The sequence below is a fragment of the Heterodontus francisci genome, chromosome 9 (assembly GCF_036365525.1).
Source record: "Heterodontus francisci isolate sHetFra1 chromosome 9, sHetFra1.hap1, whole genome shotgun sequence".
Lineage (NCBI taxonomy): Eukaryota > Metazoa > Chordata > Chondrichthyes > Heterodontiformes > Heterodontidae > Heterodontus > Heterodontus francisci.
This window is the reverse complement of record NC_090379.1, coordinates 92877964-92894592: the sequence shown is the minus strand read 5'-3', so window position 1 is coordinate 92894592 and position 16629 is coordinate 92877964. Positions and strand designations below refer to the sequence as shown.

Here is a 16629-nt window from a genome sequence, read left to right as displayed (position 1 = left end):
TGGACCAGTTGCAGTCTCCATCATCACAGTTCCATCTCTACTATTCTAGGACTAGCTGGCTGTAGATAATTTGCTACATTTGACAGTGCATAATTTTGATATCTAAAATAATTTCTTCCTCTTCTGTTCATCATGGTTTAGAAAGAGCTGAACATTCAGTGTGCAAAATCTCAATTTTGATCTAGTTACATTATCACCTCAGCCAAAGAAGATGGCCCCTTATTACTAACAGCACTCATTTAAGTTAGGAGTTAGGCTGGTCAGTAATATCATAGCAGGATGCTGAAAACTTCTGCATAAATCATTAACCACCTTGAGTGTGTTGCCTTCAAATTTTACTATTCTTAGCAAGTCTGCCACTTTAACTTGCTACTCTTGATTTGACCGTCTATGCACATATTCAATTATAAACAAAAAATACGTACAATATCTGGGACAGGTACAAATTAGTCTTCACCAGCAACTAGGCAACATACATCGAATTTTTAGGCTGTGCAGAAAAGCAGCTAGAAAAGAACAGCTGATTCAAATCAGGCCAGATTGGTATTTAGGGGCTTCAATGCCACAGTTCTGGCATACCTGCAGTACACAGATGAGCAAAGCAAATGGATTTCCATACTTTAGCAAATTATATAACAAGCTGGACTACAGCCAATCCACAGTGAAGCCTGTTTCTGTGATTTTCATTTACACTTTTTTCTTTCTCTGTAACAAAAAATAAATTTAAAAATCTTTAATGTGAAAAAAAGAGGATGTTTATTATTGCCTTTTTTTTTTCACCCATCTCCTTCCATTTCCTTGGTTTCAGGCTTTGTTTCACTGCCCCTGGTGGTGTTCCCCTGTATTTATGTTTCTCCAATTAGTCCCCATTCTGTTTAGTATCCCCATCATTATCCTGTTCAACAAAAGTGCATGCATGCTACTTCCACAACAGTGTCATCACAACAGTCACTGTTTCTCCAATGAGTATACTATTTTGCGTGGATTTTAAATGTACTCTGAAAATGTAATTGCTAGAGATTGTCAAAATTATTTTATGCAGGTATTAATCTTAATACATACTTGAAGATATTACAGACACTGATATGGATGGACAGGTAAAGCTTGGTACTAAGTCCTTTCAGGGCGCACTGCAAAAGAATTCTTCAGCAACGATGTAAAATCGTTAGTAAAACTGCAATCATGAAAATGAAATCAGGTCAAATCTCAAGAAAATTTTAATTGGAATTTTCAGAGAAACCCAGCAATGCAGCTCAATTCAATCTTCCTTCATCCAATATAAGAAGTTGAGAAATGTTACAATATATTTTGAAAGTCAGTAATGCAGCCTTTCCCCATATGTACTGACAAATGGCACTTGCAGTGTACATTTTTCCAACTTTGCAATGTACTGTTTAATATAATTGCTTTTCTTATTCATGACTCACTGCATTCCTGGCAGATGTCCATACAGTATTTATCAATACTAAATCATTAAAGACAAGTGGGGGAAATGAAAAGGAATGTGGTAATGATAGGGGACAGTATAGTCAAGAGGATAGATACTGTTCTCTGCAGCCCTGACTGGGAGATTCGAAGATTGTGTTGCCTGCCCGGTGACAACATTAAAGACATCTTCTTGCGGCTGGGGAAGAACTTGGAGGGGGATGGGAAGGGTCTAGTTGTTGTGCTCCACATAAGAACAAACCACTTAGGTAAGACTAGGAATGATGTTCTGTTGAGAGAGTTTGAAGAGTTAGGGTCCAAATTAAAAAGCAAAACCTCAAAATTAACAATCTTTGGATTGTTACCTGAGCCACATGCTAGGTTGCACAGGGGTAAACAGATTAGGTTAAATGCATGGCTAAAGTAGTGGTTGGGAGGCATGAGTTTCGTTTCATGCGCTACTGGCATCATTACTGAGGAAGAGGGGTGTATATTTGTTGCAAGTTATGCATTATTTCTTTAAATGCTAGCCATTGCTTGTCTACCATCATAAACAGACAAAACAGCTGAACACCAGAGCTGAGGTGAGAGTGACTGCCCTTGACATCAAGGCAGCATTTGACCAAGTATGGCATCAAGGAGCCCCAGCAAAATTGGAGTCATTGGGAATCAGGGGGGAAACTCTCCGCTGGCTAGAGTCATACCTAGCACAAAGGAGGATGGTTGTGGTTGTTGGAGGTCAATCATCTCAGCTCTAGGACATCGCTGCAGGAGTTCCTCAGGGTAGTGTCCTAGGCCCAACCATCTTCAGCTGCTTCATCAATGACCTTCCCTCCATCATAAGGTCAGAAATGGGGATGTTCACTGATGATTGCACAATGTTCAGCACCATTCGCGACTCCTCAGATACTGAAGCAGCTGTGTCCAGATGCAGCAAGACCTGGACAATATCCAGGCTTGGGCTGATAAGTGGCAAGTAACATTCGCACCACACAAGTGCCAGGCAATGACTATCACAAAGAAGAGAGAATCTAAACATCTCCCCTTAATGTTCAATGGCATTACCATCGCTGAATCCCCCACTAACATCATCTTGGGGGTTACCTTGATCAGAAACTGAACTGGACCAGCCACATAAATACCGTGGCTACAAGAGCAGGTCAGAGGCTGGGAATTCTACAGCGAGTAACTCACCTCCTGACTCCCAATGCCTATCTACAAGGCACAAGCAAGGAGTGTGACAGAATATTCTGGACTTGCCTGAATAGGTGCAGCTCCAACAACACTCAAGAAGCTCAACACCATCCAGGACAAAGCAGCCCGCTTGACTGACACCCCATCCGCCACCTTCAACATTCACTCCCTTCACTATCAATGGACAGTGGCAGAAGTGTGTACCATCTACAAGATGCACTGCAGCACCTCACTAAGGCTCCTTTGACAGCATCTTCCAAACCTGCGACCTATACCACTGAGAAGGACAAGGGCAGCAGATGCATGGGAACACCATCACCTGCAAGGTCCCCTCCAAGCCGCACACCATCTGACTTGGTGTCTGCATCGCCATTCCTTCACGGTCGCTGGGTCAAAATCCTGGAACACTCTTCTTAACAGCACTGTGGGTATACCTACCCCAAGGACTGCAGTGGTTCAAGAAGGCAGCTCGCCACCAACTTTTCAAGGGAAATTAGTGATGGGCAATAAATGCTGGCCTAGCCAGCGATGCCCACATCCCATGAACAAATAAAAAAAATTTTAAATGTAGTTTCCCAAACTACTTTAACCAACGTGTCCCTCACAGCTATGTAATTTGCTTTGTTTAGATTTAAGACCCTAGCTTCGGACTTAACTAAATTACTTTCAAACACAATATAAAGTTCTATCATATCATGGTCACTCTTCCTTAGAGGCCCCTTTACTACAAGGTTATTAATTAACCCTTTCTCATTCACAATACCTGGTACAAAATAGCCTGTTCTATATACAAGATAGTTTCCTAGATTAGTGCGTCAAGGAACCAACTAGGGAATGGGCTGTCCACCATCTAAAAGGTACAAGTCAGGAGTGTGATGGAATGCTCTCCACTTGCCTGGATGAGCGCAGCCTCAAGACGCTCAATACTGCCCAAGCCAAAGCAGTCCGCTTGATTGGCACCCCATCCATTACCAGTGCACAATAACAGCAGTGTATACCATTTAGAAGATGCAGCAACACGCCAAGGCTCCTTCGACAGCACCTTCCAAACACATGACCTCTATCACCTAGAAGAACACTGCCACCTGCAAGTTCCCCTCCAAGTCTCACCATTTTGACTTGAGACAATATCATCGTTCCTTCACTGTCACTATGTCAAAATCCATAAATTCCCTCCCTAACAGCACTGTGGGTGCACCCACACCAAATGAACTGCAGCAGTTCAAGGCGGCGGCTCATCACCACCTGCTCAGGGGAAACTTAGGACGGACAATAAATATTGGGCTTGCCAGTGACGTTCACAACCCAAGTGTGATGCTCACATAAAGTGCAGCAACCAAAACTACCGGAACACACCCTGAAGAGTTATAAAAATTGAGTTTTCTTTTAAAACAGTGGACATGTTTCAAAATGGCTACCAAAAGTCAAAAGACCTGGTTTATGTATTCAACTTGCCTGGCAAGGACAAAAGAATACATTCAAAGCTAAGATATGTCAATTGCACCCTTCCTATTCCCATCAAGAGACATTTTGGAACTGAATGGGTTCTTCTGAAACAAAGAAGGTCTGAAGTAGCCACATCTTGGACCACTGTTGGACACCACAGGGAGGAAAATCTCTGTATTCCAACAGAGGCAAAGGTGTGAAGCCATTTTTTTCTCTTCTTGTGTGCTTGTGCAAGTGAATGTGAGAGTGGGTTCAGTTGCGACAATTTCAGGATATGGCACATTGCTCAATAACTAATTAATCTTCTGTTTTAAACCTACAAGAAAACCTGCTACTGTCTGTTTATTTGACAAATAAAACACAAAGGGGTTAAAACCCTAACAGAAACACTTGCTGCAGTCAGGGGGAACAGTGGGAACCACCCACACCCCTCACCACATGGCCGCAACACAAGACAAATAAAAAAAATAAATTTAGGAGCTTGACAGTTTATAAAAGATATCTTTCCTCAGCACTTTTCTCTGTTCCCCTTCTGAAGGCATTGACTCCTTGACATTGCAGTTTCATGGGCACTGGGCACCCTACATTTTCTCAGTCAAGTGGTCACTATTCATGTGTGGACCATGACAGTAAATGCTAGCAAGCTTTTTGATCATAGAGGGCAATCTTGTCTACACATGAACCATTCCAGGAACTGGACTGTGATTTATAGTTATAACCTTTGCTTCTAATTTGATCTATTAGCACTGAGGCTAACTGCAGCAGCCCTGTTGTAGTCCGGGCAGATAGCTGCTAACTCAGGACACATGAAAATCATTGGTCTGTATGACATCTTGATCCTTTTCCTTAAAATCAGCAAACACAACTGCAGGGCTCCCAGTAGTTAGCTTTCTTAGGTGTGCTATCTCTGCCTCTATAATACTTCTCTTAATCCCTCAACTGCTTCTCTGCTGCCAAACTGCTTGACTGACGAGCCACAACTTTCTCCAGCTCAACATTCACTCTTGTGCCAGTGACCAGATCCCCTGCCTCAGCGACTCTCTCAGGCTGGCGTAGGCCATTCACAATCTTTTTGCCCTATTCGACCTTGGGCTGAGTTATAAACTACACATCGTGGGAAGAAATTGTGATGCCCCTTGGCTGTTTTCTGGGTCCAAATAATACAATGAACTGCATTATAGCAGCGTGACAATTCACACTGGAAAACTGCTGGAAGCGTGCACGATACTATTGGTCCAGGTGTGTGATAGGCATCCACAGCAGCCATCTGCAACAAGGGCAGGCATTAGTTAAGTATGGTAATCAGGGTCCTGTGCCTGAAACAGGATCCTTTTGTTAAATTGGAGTCCATAAGCACATGAAACATGACTTCCTTAATTCACCCAGCAATTCATGGGGAGAATAACTGTCAAGAAGATATCACAAGCAATATTTGAACAAATATCACCTCTGTCAAGGTTAAGTCTCTGATCAGTCCCTTTAGGTTGCCATGGGGGGCTGGGCCCGATTTTTTGCAATTGTTTTGTTTAATAATTTTGCAGAGTGAGCTTATTGCAGGGAAAAAAACATTTCACAGAACTTATGGAACATGTGTCTGCTGCTGAGCTTACCCCAGCAAGAAAGCCAAAGTCCAAAACAAGCTGCAAGGGGATTGTGAAAGAGGCCATACAACATGTGGGTATTCAGGAACAGAACCTCAGCGAAACAGTGTGTAAGGAGGCTACATTTCAACAAGGAGACAGTCACTTACCTTTCCTACCTACTGTGGCAAGAATTGAAGCCCAACACCATGATAGGCACTTCACTGTGTGTGGCAGTGAAGGTTATTGCAGCTCTAAACATTTATGCCTCTGGCTCCTTTCAAACTGCTCTGGTGACATCAGCAAATTCAGTCAGTTTTCTGTGCATAGCAGATCCTTCTTGCACTGTTCATTACTTTCCCCATGAAGACTGATAAGCAGGAAGGTCACTGGAATTTTCCTATATTGCTGAATTTCTGCAGGTGCAGGACACTACAGACTGCATTCATGTAGCCCAGCCTGCTTCCCAACACAAACCAGCTCTGTTTCTTAACAGGAGGCATTGCAGTTCGTTCAAAGTTCAACTCGTTTGTAAGCCCAGGCAGTGACTCATGTAGGTCTGTATCCAGTTTCCTGGCAGTAGTCATAACGTTTTCACAGTATGCCAGTCCTCATTACCTTCTCTCTTCCAACCTGATCATCGGCTGGCAGGCTCGCTGCTGGGCGACAAGGGCTATTCCCTCACCAACTGACTCATGACTCCTATCAAGAACCTAGGCACAGATACACAGCTTCAACATAACACGAGCCATGCAGTAAACAAGTGCTCCAATTGAATAGACCACTGGCATCTGGTTAACAACAGTTCTGCTGTCTGGACAACTTAGGAGGGGTTCGTCAGTACTGCCCAGAGAAAATATCAAGATGCTTTATGGTTTGATGCAGGTTCCACAATCTTGCCATCGAAAGCAGAGTATGCCTTGGAGCTGCCTCACGAGGAAAATGTGTAGCAGAAATGTGAAACAGAGCATGAGAGCCACATGATGCAAAGAATATCATTGTGCAGCAGTACAGTGAGCTGCCAGAGCTATAAGTCAGCAAATTATCAAGGAGCGATTCCCTGCATAATCTCTGTCCAGAACACCAACACTCCCTCTTTCCATGTGACCAGTCCTGAGACCCACCATATCAATGCCCTCAAACAGTACAACTTCATGGGTGTTCCTGTTATATCACTAAGATTATGAAGACAAACAGCAATCACAAAATGAAAAAAATAAATTCTAACAGACTGCATTGTGCAAAGCTGTAGTGTCCGCCTTGTTGCTTCTTTAACTATTTTATTGCTCCAATCAGATGGCTCTGCAGTGGCTATAACTTGGGAGGTGTAATACTGCTGAACTTCCACTGAGGGTACAATGTGGCCATGGTGCACAACCAAGGAGTTTTAGTTGACGACAACCTGGCTGTCACCTGATGGGACATAACTTTGACCTGGGCAGTCTGGTCCAGCTAGCTGTCTGGTACTGACTGAAAAGCTGGCAGGGGAGCAACAGTGCTGTCACCCTGAGAGATTCCCATGGAGTCAAAGCCCCTCAGGGGCTGAGCATTGCTCTTCATGAGAACAGTGCTGGCGTGCTGGAAGATTCTTAAAGCCCCTACGCAGACCGTCCAAGCCAGTCGAAATGCTGGATCCCAGAACTAAAATGGCAGCAGTCTGAGTTGCCATCAAAACTGTCACCAGAGGCTCCATTGCTGTGGGGTCCCCATCGAGCTGACCACTCATTCCATGTTTAACTGCATGGTTTGGATGCAATGCATGAAAACAGCATGCAATTAAAGATGGCCTTCTCCAGACTCTCCAACATTGTGCACAAACTTGCTGGCAGGCAGTGCGGCATATTTAGAAGGTCCTTGTAAACTGCCTGTCTCATCTACAGTGGGCTCTCAACGTATTTATCTGTACCCTGCACAGCAGGGCCAGGATGCGAGATCCTACTCCAGTGGAGCTGCTTCCTAAACTGTCCTATGCATTCAAGCTAGGCTCATCTCCAATTGCAGACCCCTGTAGCCTTCCCTCTGAACTGCATGCAGTGCCAATCTCTGAGCTGGGATCTGCAAGTATATAGTTAAGTGATAGCTCCTGTTGTGTAGTGCTGCACTCTTCGCCATTGTCAACTACTTCCTGAAGGCTGACTGGAGCTTCTGCAGCTTAAATGGAAGCAGGAGGCAAACAGTCAGCTCATGGCATGGGTTGGAGAGAAATAGTTGGCTTCTGAAAACCGCAGCAATTTGTCATGCAATATGTGTAACAATGACATTTAATTGAGAAGGAAAAGAGTGAAAGATGCTTTAAAACCCCGCAGGACTTCTCCAGTCTCACCATCCCTGCCCACAATGTCCATCACTAGTGTTTCAGGTGGGGATAACCAATGGATGAACTGCAGGCCTACTCCCTATTATTGTGGACCTTGCTATGCAAGAAGGAAGGAAATGTGTTAGAATAGCAGGAAGTTTTGAGGATATGCACCTGAGAACAGAATAGTATTGGAAGTGTGTGAAAGACTGCATAGGTGAAAAGGTGAAAGCAGTAAAAGTAAGAGAATCAGGTGCAGTGAGCTGCAGGAGGAGCAAAGGAGGTGGTATGTAATGTACCGCAGTTTTTATAGAAAGTGCAGGTAATTGCAGAAAAGGAAAGTTAGTGAGTGCTGGAGCAAGAGGAAGTGTAAGGCTAAGCAGACAGAGAGAAATATGAGATTGCATGTTAAGGATGCTGTCCTCGCAATCCTCATAGAACACAGAACATAACAGCGCAGTACAGGCCCTTCGGCCCTCGATGTTGCGCCGACCTGTGAAACCATCATGTGGTCATTAATTTTATTCCATATTGTACCCATATCCTGGGGACAATGCTTTTGGCACTCACATGCTCTTCTATCTCTATCCACTCATGCCATGCTGCTTGGTTGGATATCTTCCTTCCTCCTACTTTAATTAATGGATTTGAGGCCTTCTTTGCAACCACATGGTAAGACATGTGCTCCAAGTGCAGCACATATTCTGCGCACGAAAACCCCTACAGCAACACCACACCATTGCCCACCTCTATCATGGAAGCAGTGAAAATGCACTTTGACTAAAAGTGCCTATTTCCACATCTGTAACATCCCCAAATTCCATCCTCGCCTCAGTTCACCTGCTGCTGAAACCCTCATCCATACCTTTGCTACCTCTAGACTCGACTATTCCAATGATCTTTGGTCAACCTCCCATCTACCATAAACTTAAATACATCTAAAACTCCAAATATGAAAAAAAACCTTCAGTGTGCCAACTTCCTCCATAGACCTCAAGACTTACTGATAAGTTAAAAATTGTTGCAATGTTTGATTTCTTTTTATTTTATTGGAACGTGAAAGGCCACCTACTATGCATGAAATCTTCAAAATACAGTAAAATATTGAACAAAACATGTAAGTGAAAAGGACATGGCAGGGAGAGGGATCAGCTCCCGTAAATGATGACTAAAACTGATACTTTTTCAGAGCAGTGAACAAGAAGTCTTTGTAAGTTTTTTTAAAATTCCAACAGTGATGTACAATTGCAGAGAGAGAAGAGAATTGCATATCTTAAAATTCTGCAACTATTTTGGAACTGTAAGTAATATTGGCACTCCCTAGTTTTCAGTACTGTATTTAAATACAGTACTTTAAAATCAACAAGATGACCTATAATGCTACAAGAACTGGCCAGAAAATGAGCCATATTGTCTTGGCCAGAAGATAAATCCAAACTAATGGAAACTCAAAAAAATCCATTCTAATTAAGCTAGACATAATAACATATTCCGACATTTACCTTTACTGAAACAAACCCAAGTCCTTCCCAAGAAATATGTTGAACACACATCACAGACACTCCCCCTCCAACCCACATAAAAAACACCATTTCTAAAATCATTACTTATTCAAAAATATTTAGTTCAGTTCGCCAAAATTATTTCGACATAAACAAATTAGGCAACCTTTTAAACACTGCATTTTTAAAAAAGCTAATTTTATTTCTGGATTGGTAATAAATCTGAATAAAATGACAAAAGAACTCTGTACATGGAGCTTTTCCTTAAGCCCCCTGCCCCACCTCGATCAAATGCGGGGGGGGGGGGGGGGGGCGGTACAGTGGATGCAAGTCAATAAACATGTCCTGATCCCATTTCACTTCCTTTAATAAAAAAAAATTGCAAGTGCTGTTTTGAGGGGAGGGAAGGCCGAATTTGCGTCACAACCTTTATTGAATGGTTTAACACACTGGCAGGAGGGAAGTTTCTAGGTATTAGAGTCGGAGAATTGGGGGGTGGGGGGAGAGACACACATTCTCTGAAACTCGGGCCCTCTCAGAGGACAGTCAGTCGGCCTCCCAGAACAGGAGCCTTGCAACAGGCTTCAACTGAGAATACCCTGCCAAGACTAAGCGTTTTCAGTTTATATTTCAGATTTCCAGCATCTCTCCATTCCTCCGTCGCGCGCGCACACTCACTCACTTCCTTCTCCTTTTCCTCTTTTTCTCCCAAACCTTTCCCTTGCTGACCACCACCACCAACAGCCGCCACCTCCTGAAGCACAGGCCGATACTGTATGAGGCACAAGAGTGACCGCCCGGCCGCTGCTCCCTCAGTGACACACTGCCCTCTCCAGACCGGGAGGACCAACCATCTCAACATCACCACAGGGGCTTGTCTCAACTCCTGCGCTATTCTTACTAAACTTGCCCAGTTGCTGCAGCTTAAACCGATCACTGCCCATTATACTGCTTATAATATATCTTTCAAATTGCAACCACCAAAGAGGAATGCAGAAAATTAAGGTTTCAATTTCTGATTTTATTTTGGTGCTGATGAAAATTTTAAATTGAAACCCCTAATAAATAAATTTCCTCAGGGTGTGCTAATGCGGATTTACAGCTGAAATTAATAGTGAAAAATTGTCTACATATTGTTTCTGCATTACCAGTCACAAAAGTAAGTGGGAGATATGGTTCTATTTTTTAAAAAAAATAAGGCTGTTGGTATCACAAAGATCATTTGGGTAACACTTTTTATGCTCTTCCAACATTTTTCAAATGTTTCTGCTTTTTTTTGGGGTGGGGGAATAAGTTCTACAATGCACATTCCCCTTCCATTTCTTTCCCGTCCATGCACAATCTGAGAAGAGGGAACTGAAACCGCCTTCTAGTGCTCTGCAAATGGTGCTCCATTACCACCATGAGATAAAGGCCAACGTTCAATTAACTCTTTTTATTATTCTTGCACTTGTGCATTAACCTTGCTCCTACACATCTCCTAGTCACTCATTATTAAGAAAATATTCTGATAGCCAAAAGAGAAGAAAACTAAAGGTTAAGTCATCAACAGAAAGAGATAAAAGCAACATATGGCAGAGGCTAGAAATATTCAGCAGGTCAGGCAGCATCAATGGAGAGAGAAACAGAACTGAAGTTTCAAGTGGATGACCTATGGAAATGTCATCAACTTGAAATGTTAACAAGGTAAGAGGAAAGGTTATTGCTACGAGCAGGTGAGGAAGGGTTGAAGGGCTCCCTTCTTTTCCTTCTCCTTGTTTGACCACAACAGGTTCATTTTTTTTTAAGAGAACATTTGATAAGGTTCCCCATGGTAGGCTCATTCAGAACGTAAGGAGGCATGGGAAAGTTGGCTGTCTGGATACAGAATTGGCTGGCCCATAGAAGACAGAGGGTGGTCGTAGATGGAAAGTATTCAGCCTGGAGCTCAGTGACCAGTGGTGTTCCACAAGGATCTGTTCTGGGACCTCTGCTCTTTGTGGTTTTTATAAATGACTTGGATAAGGAAGTGGAAGGCTGGGTTAGCAAGTTTGCCAATGACACGAAGGTTGCTGGAGTTGTGGATAGTGTGGAAGGCTGTTGTAGGTTGCAACGGGACATTGACAGGATGCAGAGCTGGGCTGAGAAGTGGCAGATGGAGTTCAACCTGGAAAAGTGTGAAGTGATTCATTTTGGAAGGTCGAATTTGAATGCAGAATAAAGGCTTAAAGACAGGATTCTTGGTAGTGTGGAGGAACAGAGGGATCTTGGAGTCCATGTCCATAGATCGCTCAAAGTTGCCACCCAAGTTGATAGGGTTGTTAAGAAAGCGTATGGTGTGTTGGCTTTCATTAACAGGGGGATTGAGTTTAAGAGCCGCGAGGTTATGCTGCAGCTCTATAAAGCCCTGGTTAGACCACACTTGGAATATTGTGTTCAGTTCTGGTTGCCTCATTATAGGAAGGATGTGGAAGCTTTAGAGAGGGTGCAGAGGAGATTTACCAGGATGCTGCCTGGACTGGAGGGCATGTCTTACGAAGAAAGGTTGAGGGAACTAGGGCTTTTCTCATCGGAGCGAAGAAGGATGAGAGGTGACTTGATAGAGGGGTACAAGATGATGAGAGGCATAGATAGAGTGGATAGCCAGAGACTTTTTCCCAGGGCGGAAAGGGCTATCACCAGAGGGCATAATTTTAAGGTGATTGGATGAAGGTTTCGGGGAGATGTCAGAGGTAGGTTCTTTACACAGAGAGTGGTGGGTGTGTGGAATGCACTGCCAGCGGTGGTAGTAGAAGCAGATACATTAGGGACATTTAAGCGACTCTTGGATAGGTACATGGATGATAGTAGTATGAAGGGTATGTAGCTAGTTTGATCCTAGAGTAGGTTAAAGGTTCGGCACAACATCGTGGGCCGAAGGGCATGTACTGTGCTGTACTGTACTGTTCTATGTTCTATGTTCTAATATACTTGCCAATTCAGTGATTGTTTAACTGTTTTCGCGCTGTGATCATAAAAAGAACCAATTGGACAGGTTTTCTCAAGTTTAACAAGGAGAGAGGTTAGTTTTATTGTACTTATACTGATCTAAGTAAAAAAAAACTCCAACTTTCACACACAGATACAAGTAGGTTACAGAGTGGAGAAAGATAGACTGGTCAAATTAGAGTTCAGAGAAATAAAAGTAGTATACCGAATGTGGAGGTTGGTGACTTGGCTGACTTCAGGCTGAACTCAGTGGTCATGCGACTTTCCTTTGGTGGTCCTGAGGCTTCTGATGTGAAGATGTGGACAGCTGATTTGGCTGTTCTCCTGGAGATAGTAGTGAGGCTGATTTCCTTCAAGGAGTCTCTGTCTGCAGCAGGGTCATTCCTAAATGGTCACAGTCAGCAAACAGGATTCAAAGCTTGCAAGGTGGATTGGTGAGAGAGAAAGGAAGGAGGGACCCCACTTTGCTCTTCTCTCATCAGTGTCTAGCTGCTTGTCTCCTTACCACAGAGAAAACAGAAACTTAAGAACATGAAGGGTAGGCCTGTCACATGACTGTCATCCAATGATTCAAGCATGGTGGTTACATGGTGTATTCCCTCTTGCAACTTAATTAGTCCATGTCCAGAATCCCCTTCTCACAGGTAGGCTTCCATTGTTCAAGTGATTAAGTTTGAGTGGTTGGTCTCTACCAGTTGATTACCTCAGGCAAGAGCCTTGATGCCTTGCTAATGGGAACAGGATAAGTAGTTCACTCAGATTTCCCAGGTCATTGTCCTTGATGGGTCTGTGCAGACAATCCATCCCCACCTCAATGCATTGGAATGTGTAAAGTACAGTGATGCAAATTGGGGTACCCATCTTTAGCTGCAAGCATCGGGTCACCTTTAATCTCTACTTTTTAAAAAAAAATTTGATTCACGTTTCCACTTGGTAGATTAAAAATCATCATTCGACATAAAGCACATTTTTACAACAGTCATCGACCTGAAACGTTAACTCTGCTACTCTCTCCACAGATGCTGCCAGACCTGCTGAGTATTTCCAGCACTTTCCGATATTATCTAAGAGTTGTTTGCTGTTGGTTGGATTTGGGCCTATACCCGTTGGGGTTTAGAAGAATGAGGGGTGATCGTATTGAAACATTTAAGATCCTGAGGGGTCTTGATAGAGTGGGAGTGAATACCAGGAGGATGTTTCCTTTTATGGGGGAGACTAGAACTAGGGGACGCAGTTTAAGAATAAGAGGTCTCCTTTTTAAGAGGGAGATGAGGAGAATTTTTTTCTCTCAGAGGATCTTTAGTCTGTGGAATTCTCTTCCCAGAAAGCAGTGGAGGCTGGATCATTGAATTTATTCAATGCTGAGTTAGATAGATTTTTGATAGACAATGGAGTCAAGGTTTATTGGGGGGCAGACAGAAAGGTGGAGTTGAGATCACAACCAGATCTGCCATGATCTTATCGAATGCCGGAGCAGGCTCGAAGGGCCAAATGGCCCACTCCTGCTCCTAAGTCCTATGTTGCTATGTTCCTATGATTTCTATAAAGTCCTGAAAAAACTGTGTCATTGAAGAACTAAAAGAAAGCTATCGAAAGACATGGAGTTGATTGAGACATGGGGACTAACCATTGCAACTCAAAAGTTCCCAAGTGCTTTGTCTCCTTCATTCTCTGTTAATTGTTTGTCGAAATGACTTCCTCCACTCATCATGCAATGTATCAAATCTCACACTTGGCTCAGTGGTAGCCCTCTCATCTGAGTCATAAAGTCATGGGTTCAGCCCCACCACTCCAGAGACTTGAGCACATAATCTAGACAGACATGAGTGCAGTACAAAGAAAGTGCTGCATTGTCAGAGGTACTTTTGGCTAAAATATTAAGCCAAGCTGTGGATCAGTCAGTAGCACTCTTGCATCTAAGTCAGAAGGTTTTTGGGTTCAAGTTGGGTTAAATATCTAGGCTGATACTCCAGTGCAATACTGAGGGAATGCTGCAGTGTTGGAGGTGCCACCTTTCAGATGAGATGTTAAACTAAAGCCTTATTTGCCCTCTCAAGTGGATGTAAAAGATCCCATGGCACAATTTCAAAGAGGAATTGGGGGGTGTCCTGGTCAATATTTATTCCTCAATTAACATCACAAAAAACAGATCAACTGGCCATTATCACATTGCTGTTTGTGGGAGCTTGCTGTGCACAAATTGGTTGCCAGATTTCCTACATCACAACAGTGACGACACTTCAAAAGTACTTCACTTGGCTGTAAAGCACTTTGGGATGTCCAGTGGTTATGAAAGATGCAATATAAAAGCAGTTTTTTTTTTCAAGCCTTCTCAGGCAGTGTTTAAAGAAGAGTTCTCCTGATATCCTGGCCAATATTTATCCCTCCCCAAATTCACTAAAATAACAGAATGTCTGGCCATTTATCTCATTGCTATTTCTGGGACATTGATTGCCACTTTTTCCTGTATTATAAAATACAGGCTGAATTTTGTTAACGTGCCACAAATCGTGGGCAGCGTGCTTTGAAGTCGGCGGCCTTTGGGCGCGGATGCGCCATCGCTGAGCTCCCGCGATATTTCGCGCGGGGGCTCATTTAAATGGAGGGGGCGAAGGGCCTAATCCTGCTCTTATTTTCTATGTTTAAGTTTTAATGTTCATGTGGCGAAATAATGTGTGCCTCATTCTTGGCAGGTGGGGGCCTACATGACACCTCCATACCCAGGGGAATAAAATGCAATATGAAAAAGATGGCGCATTTCATTACAAGGTTTGAGAGAAATATAAGATACAGAAAGAAAAACCATGCATTTCTCATTCATTTCCATTCATTCATCAATCTTAAAGCCTATTAAAAGTCTTTCTGGGTGCCAGAGCTGTTTTAATTTCCCCTTTTTGGCATCCCATTAACCATGTGGTTCCCTCGGGAAGCTTTTCCTCAGCTTTCCCACTGCCATGACTGCCCAGGGTTTTGTTCATGCTGAGGCAATTTTTTATTTATTTAGTGATACAGCACTGAAACAGGCCCTTCGGCCCACCGAGTCTGTGCTGACCAACAACCACCCATTTATACTAACCCTACAGTAATCCCATATTCCCTACCACCTACCTAGACTAGGGGCAATTTACAACAGCCAATTTACCTATCACCTGCAAGTCGTTGGCGGTGGGAGGAAACCGGAGCACCCGGCGAAAACCCACACGGTCACAGGGAGAACTTGCAAAGTCCGCACAGGCAGTACCCAGAATCGAACCCGGGTCCCTGGAGCTGTGAGGCTGCGGTGCTAACGACTGCGCCACTGTGCTGCCCCTGGTGGGCGGGCCTATCCTGAACTCTTTCAGTGTTTTGCTGAGTCATGCAAAGACTTTTGCCTTCAGGAGATGGGTGGTTTCCTTTTTCTGACTGTGGGGGAGGATTCTTTGTTAATCTCCCCTTTGTTCTCTGGGACATTCCTACCTGCAGGTATTTGTGCAGATTTGACTGCACTCTCCTGTGGCACTTCAACTAGGTGAGGAATCACCCTCACGGTTCCTGTGCCCCCTCGAGGTCTCTCTTTGTCTTTACAGGTTCCTGTAAATGCTGTTAGCAACTCTCGTGGGGTGCTTCTAGAGTCTGCATTTACATAGGAGGATGTGGAGTCTAACTTTACACATTTTTCCGGGTTGGCTGACCGGACAGTAGGGGTTTTCATCCAGGACTCCTCCTGGACTTCCTTTAACATGCCCTCTTGGTCACTTTTTCCCCTTCTCTTTCTACTTTTTTCCCAGCCGTGTGCCTGCCTGACCCTTTTTGTTCTCGGCAGGGGTCCCTTACAGTTCACCAGCCCTCTGCTGGAGGGTCTTCCTAATGCCAGTATAGGACTTAGGGGTGCAGGTTTAATTGTAGGTTGTGGTTTACCCTCAACCTGGCACATGTGGCAACTCCTGCAGACTCCACCACACCCTTGTGGCGGTCTGGCCAGTCAAACTGCTGTCTTATGCGGGCTTTGGTCTTTCATATACATGTACAGCCACTGTAGTCTTGTGGGCCCTTATTAATATTTCTCCCCGGTACCTCTGTGGCACCACTAATTGGTGAACTACTGTCCACTCCTTGCCCTCAGGTCTGTGAGGAGAACTCCATTTCCTTATCAGTACCTCATTCTTTAAATAGTAGCAGTCAGAGACTCCCTCTGCTTCACTTTGTCTGGGCATCCTGTGCTAACTCTCGCAATACTGGG

At 43.8% G+C, this 16629-nt stretch overlaps 1 protein-coding gene across 6 annotated transcripts in view; it reads right to left on the bottom strand.

Annotated features, from left to right (window-relative positions):
- The window catches only part of LOC137373916 (serine/arginine-rich splicing factor 5-like), a 394211-nt gene that overhangs the window by 50526 nt on the left and 327056 nt on the right, over positions 1 to 16629 (bottom strand). Inside the window, exon 1 of one of the 6 annotated variants that reach the window (XM_068039511.1) lies at positions 12616 to 12682. The exons of 2 other annotated variants lie outside the window; for them this stretch is intronic. In XM_068039511.1, coding sequence (XP_067895612.1) covers positions 12616 to 12667 — 52 coding nt within the window. In that variant the 5' untranslated portion in view covers positions 12668 to 12682. Of the gene's footprint in view, positions 1 to 579; positions 672 to 10121; positions 10232 to 12615; positions 12683 to 16629 lie in introns of those variants that run through there. 3 more of the 6 variants (XM_068039512.1, XM_068039514.1, XM_068039515.1) reach the window with 3 other exon arrangements.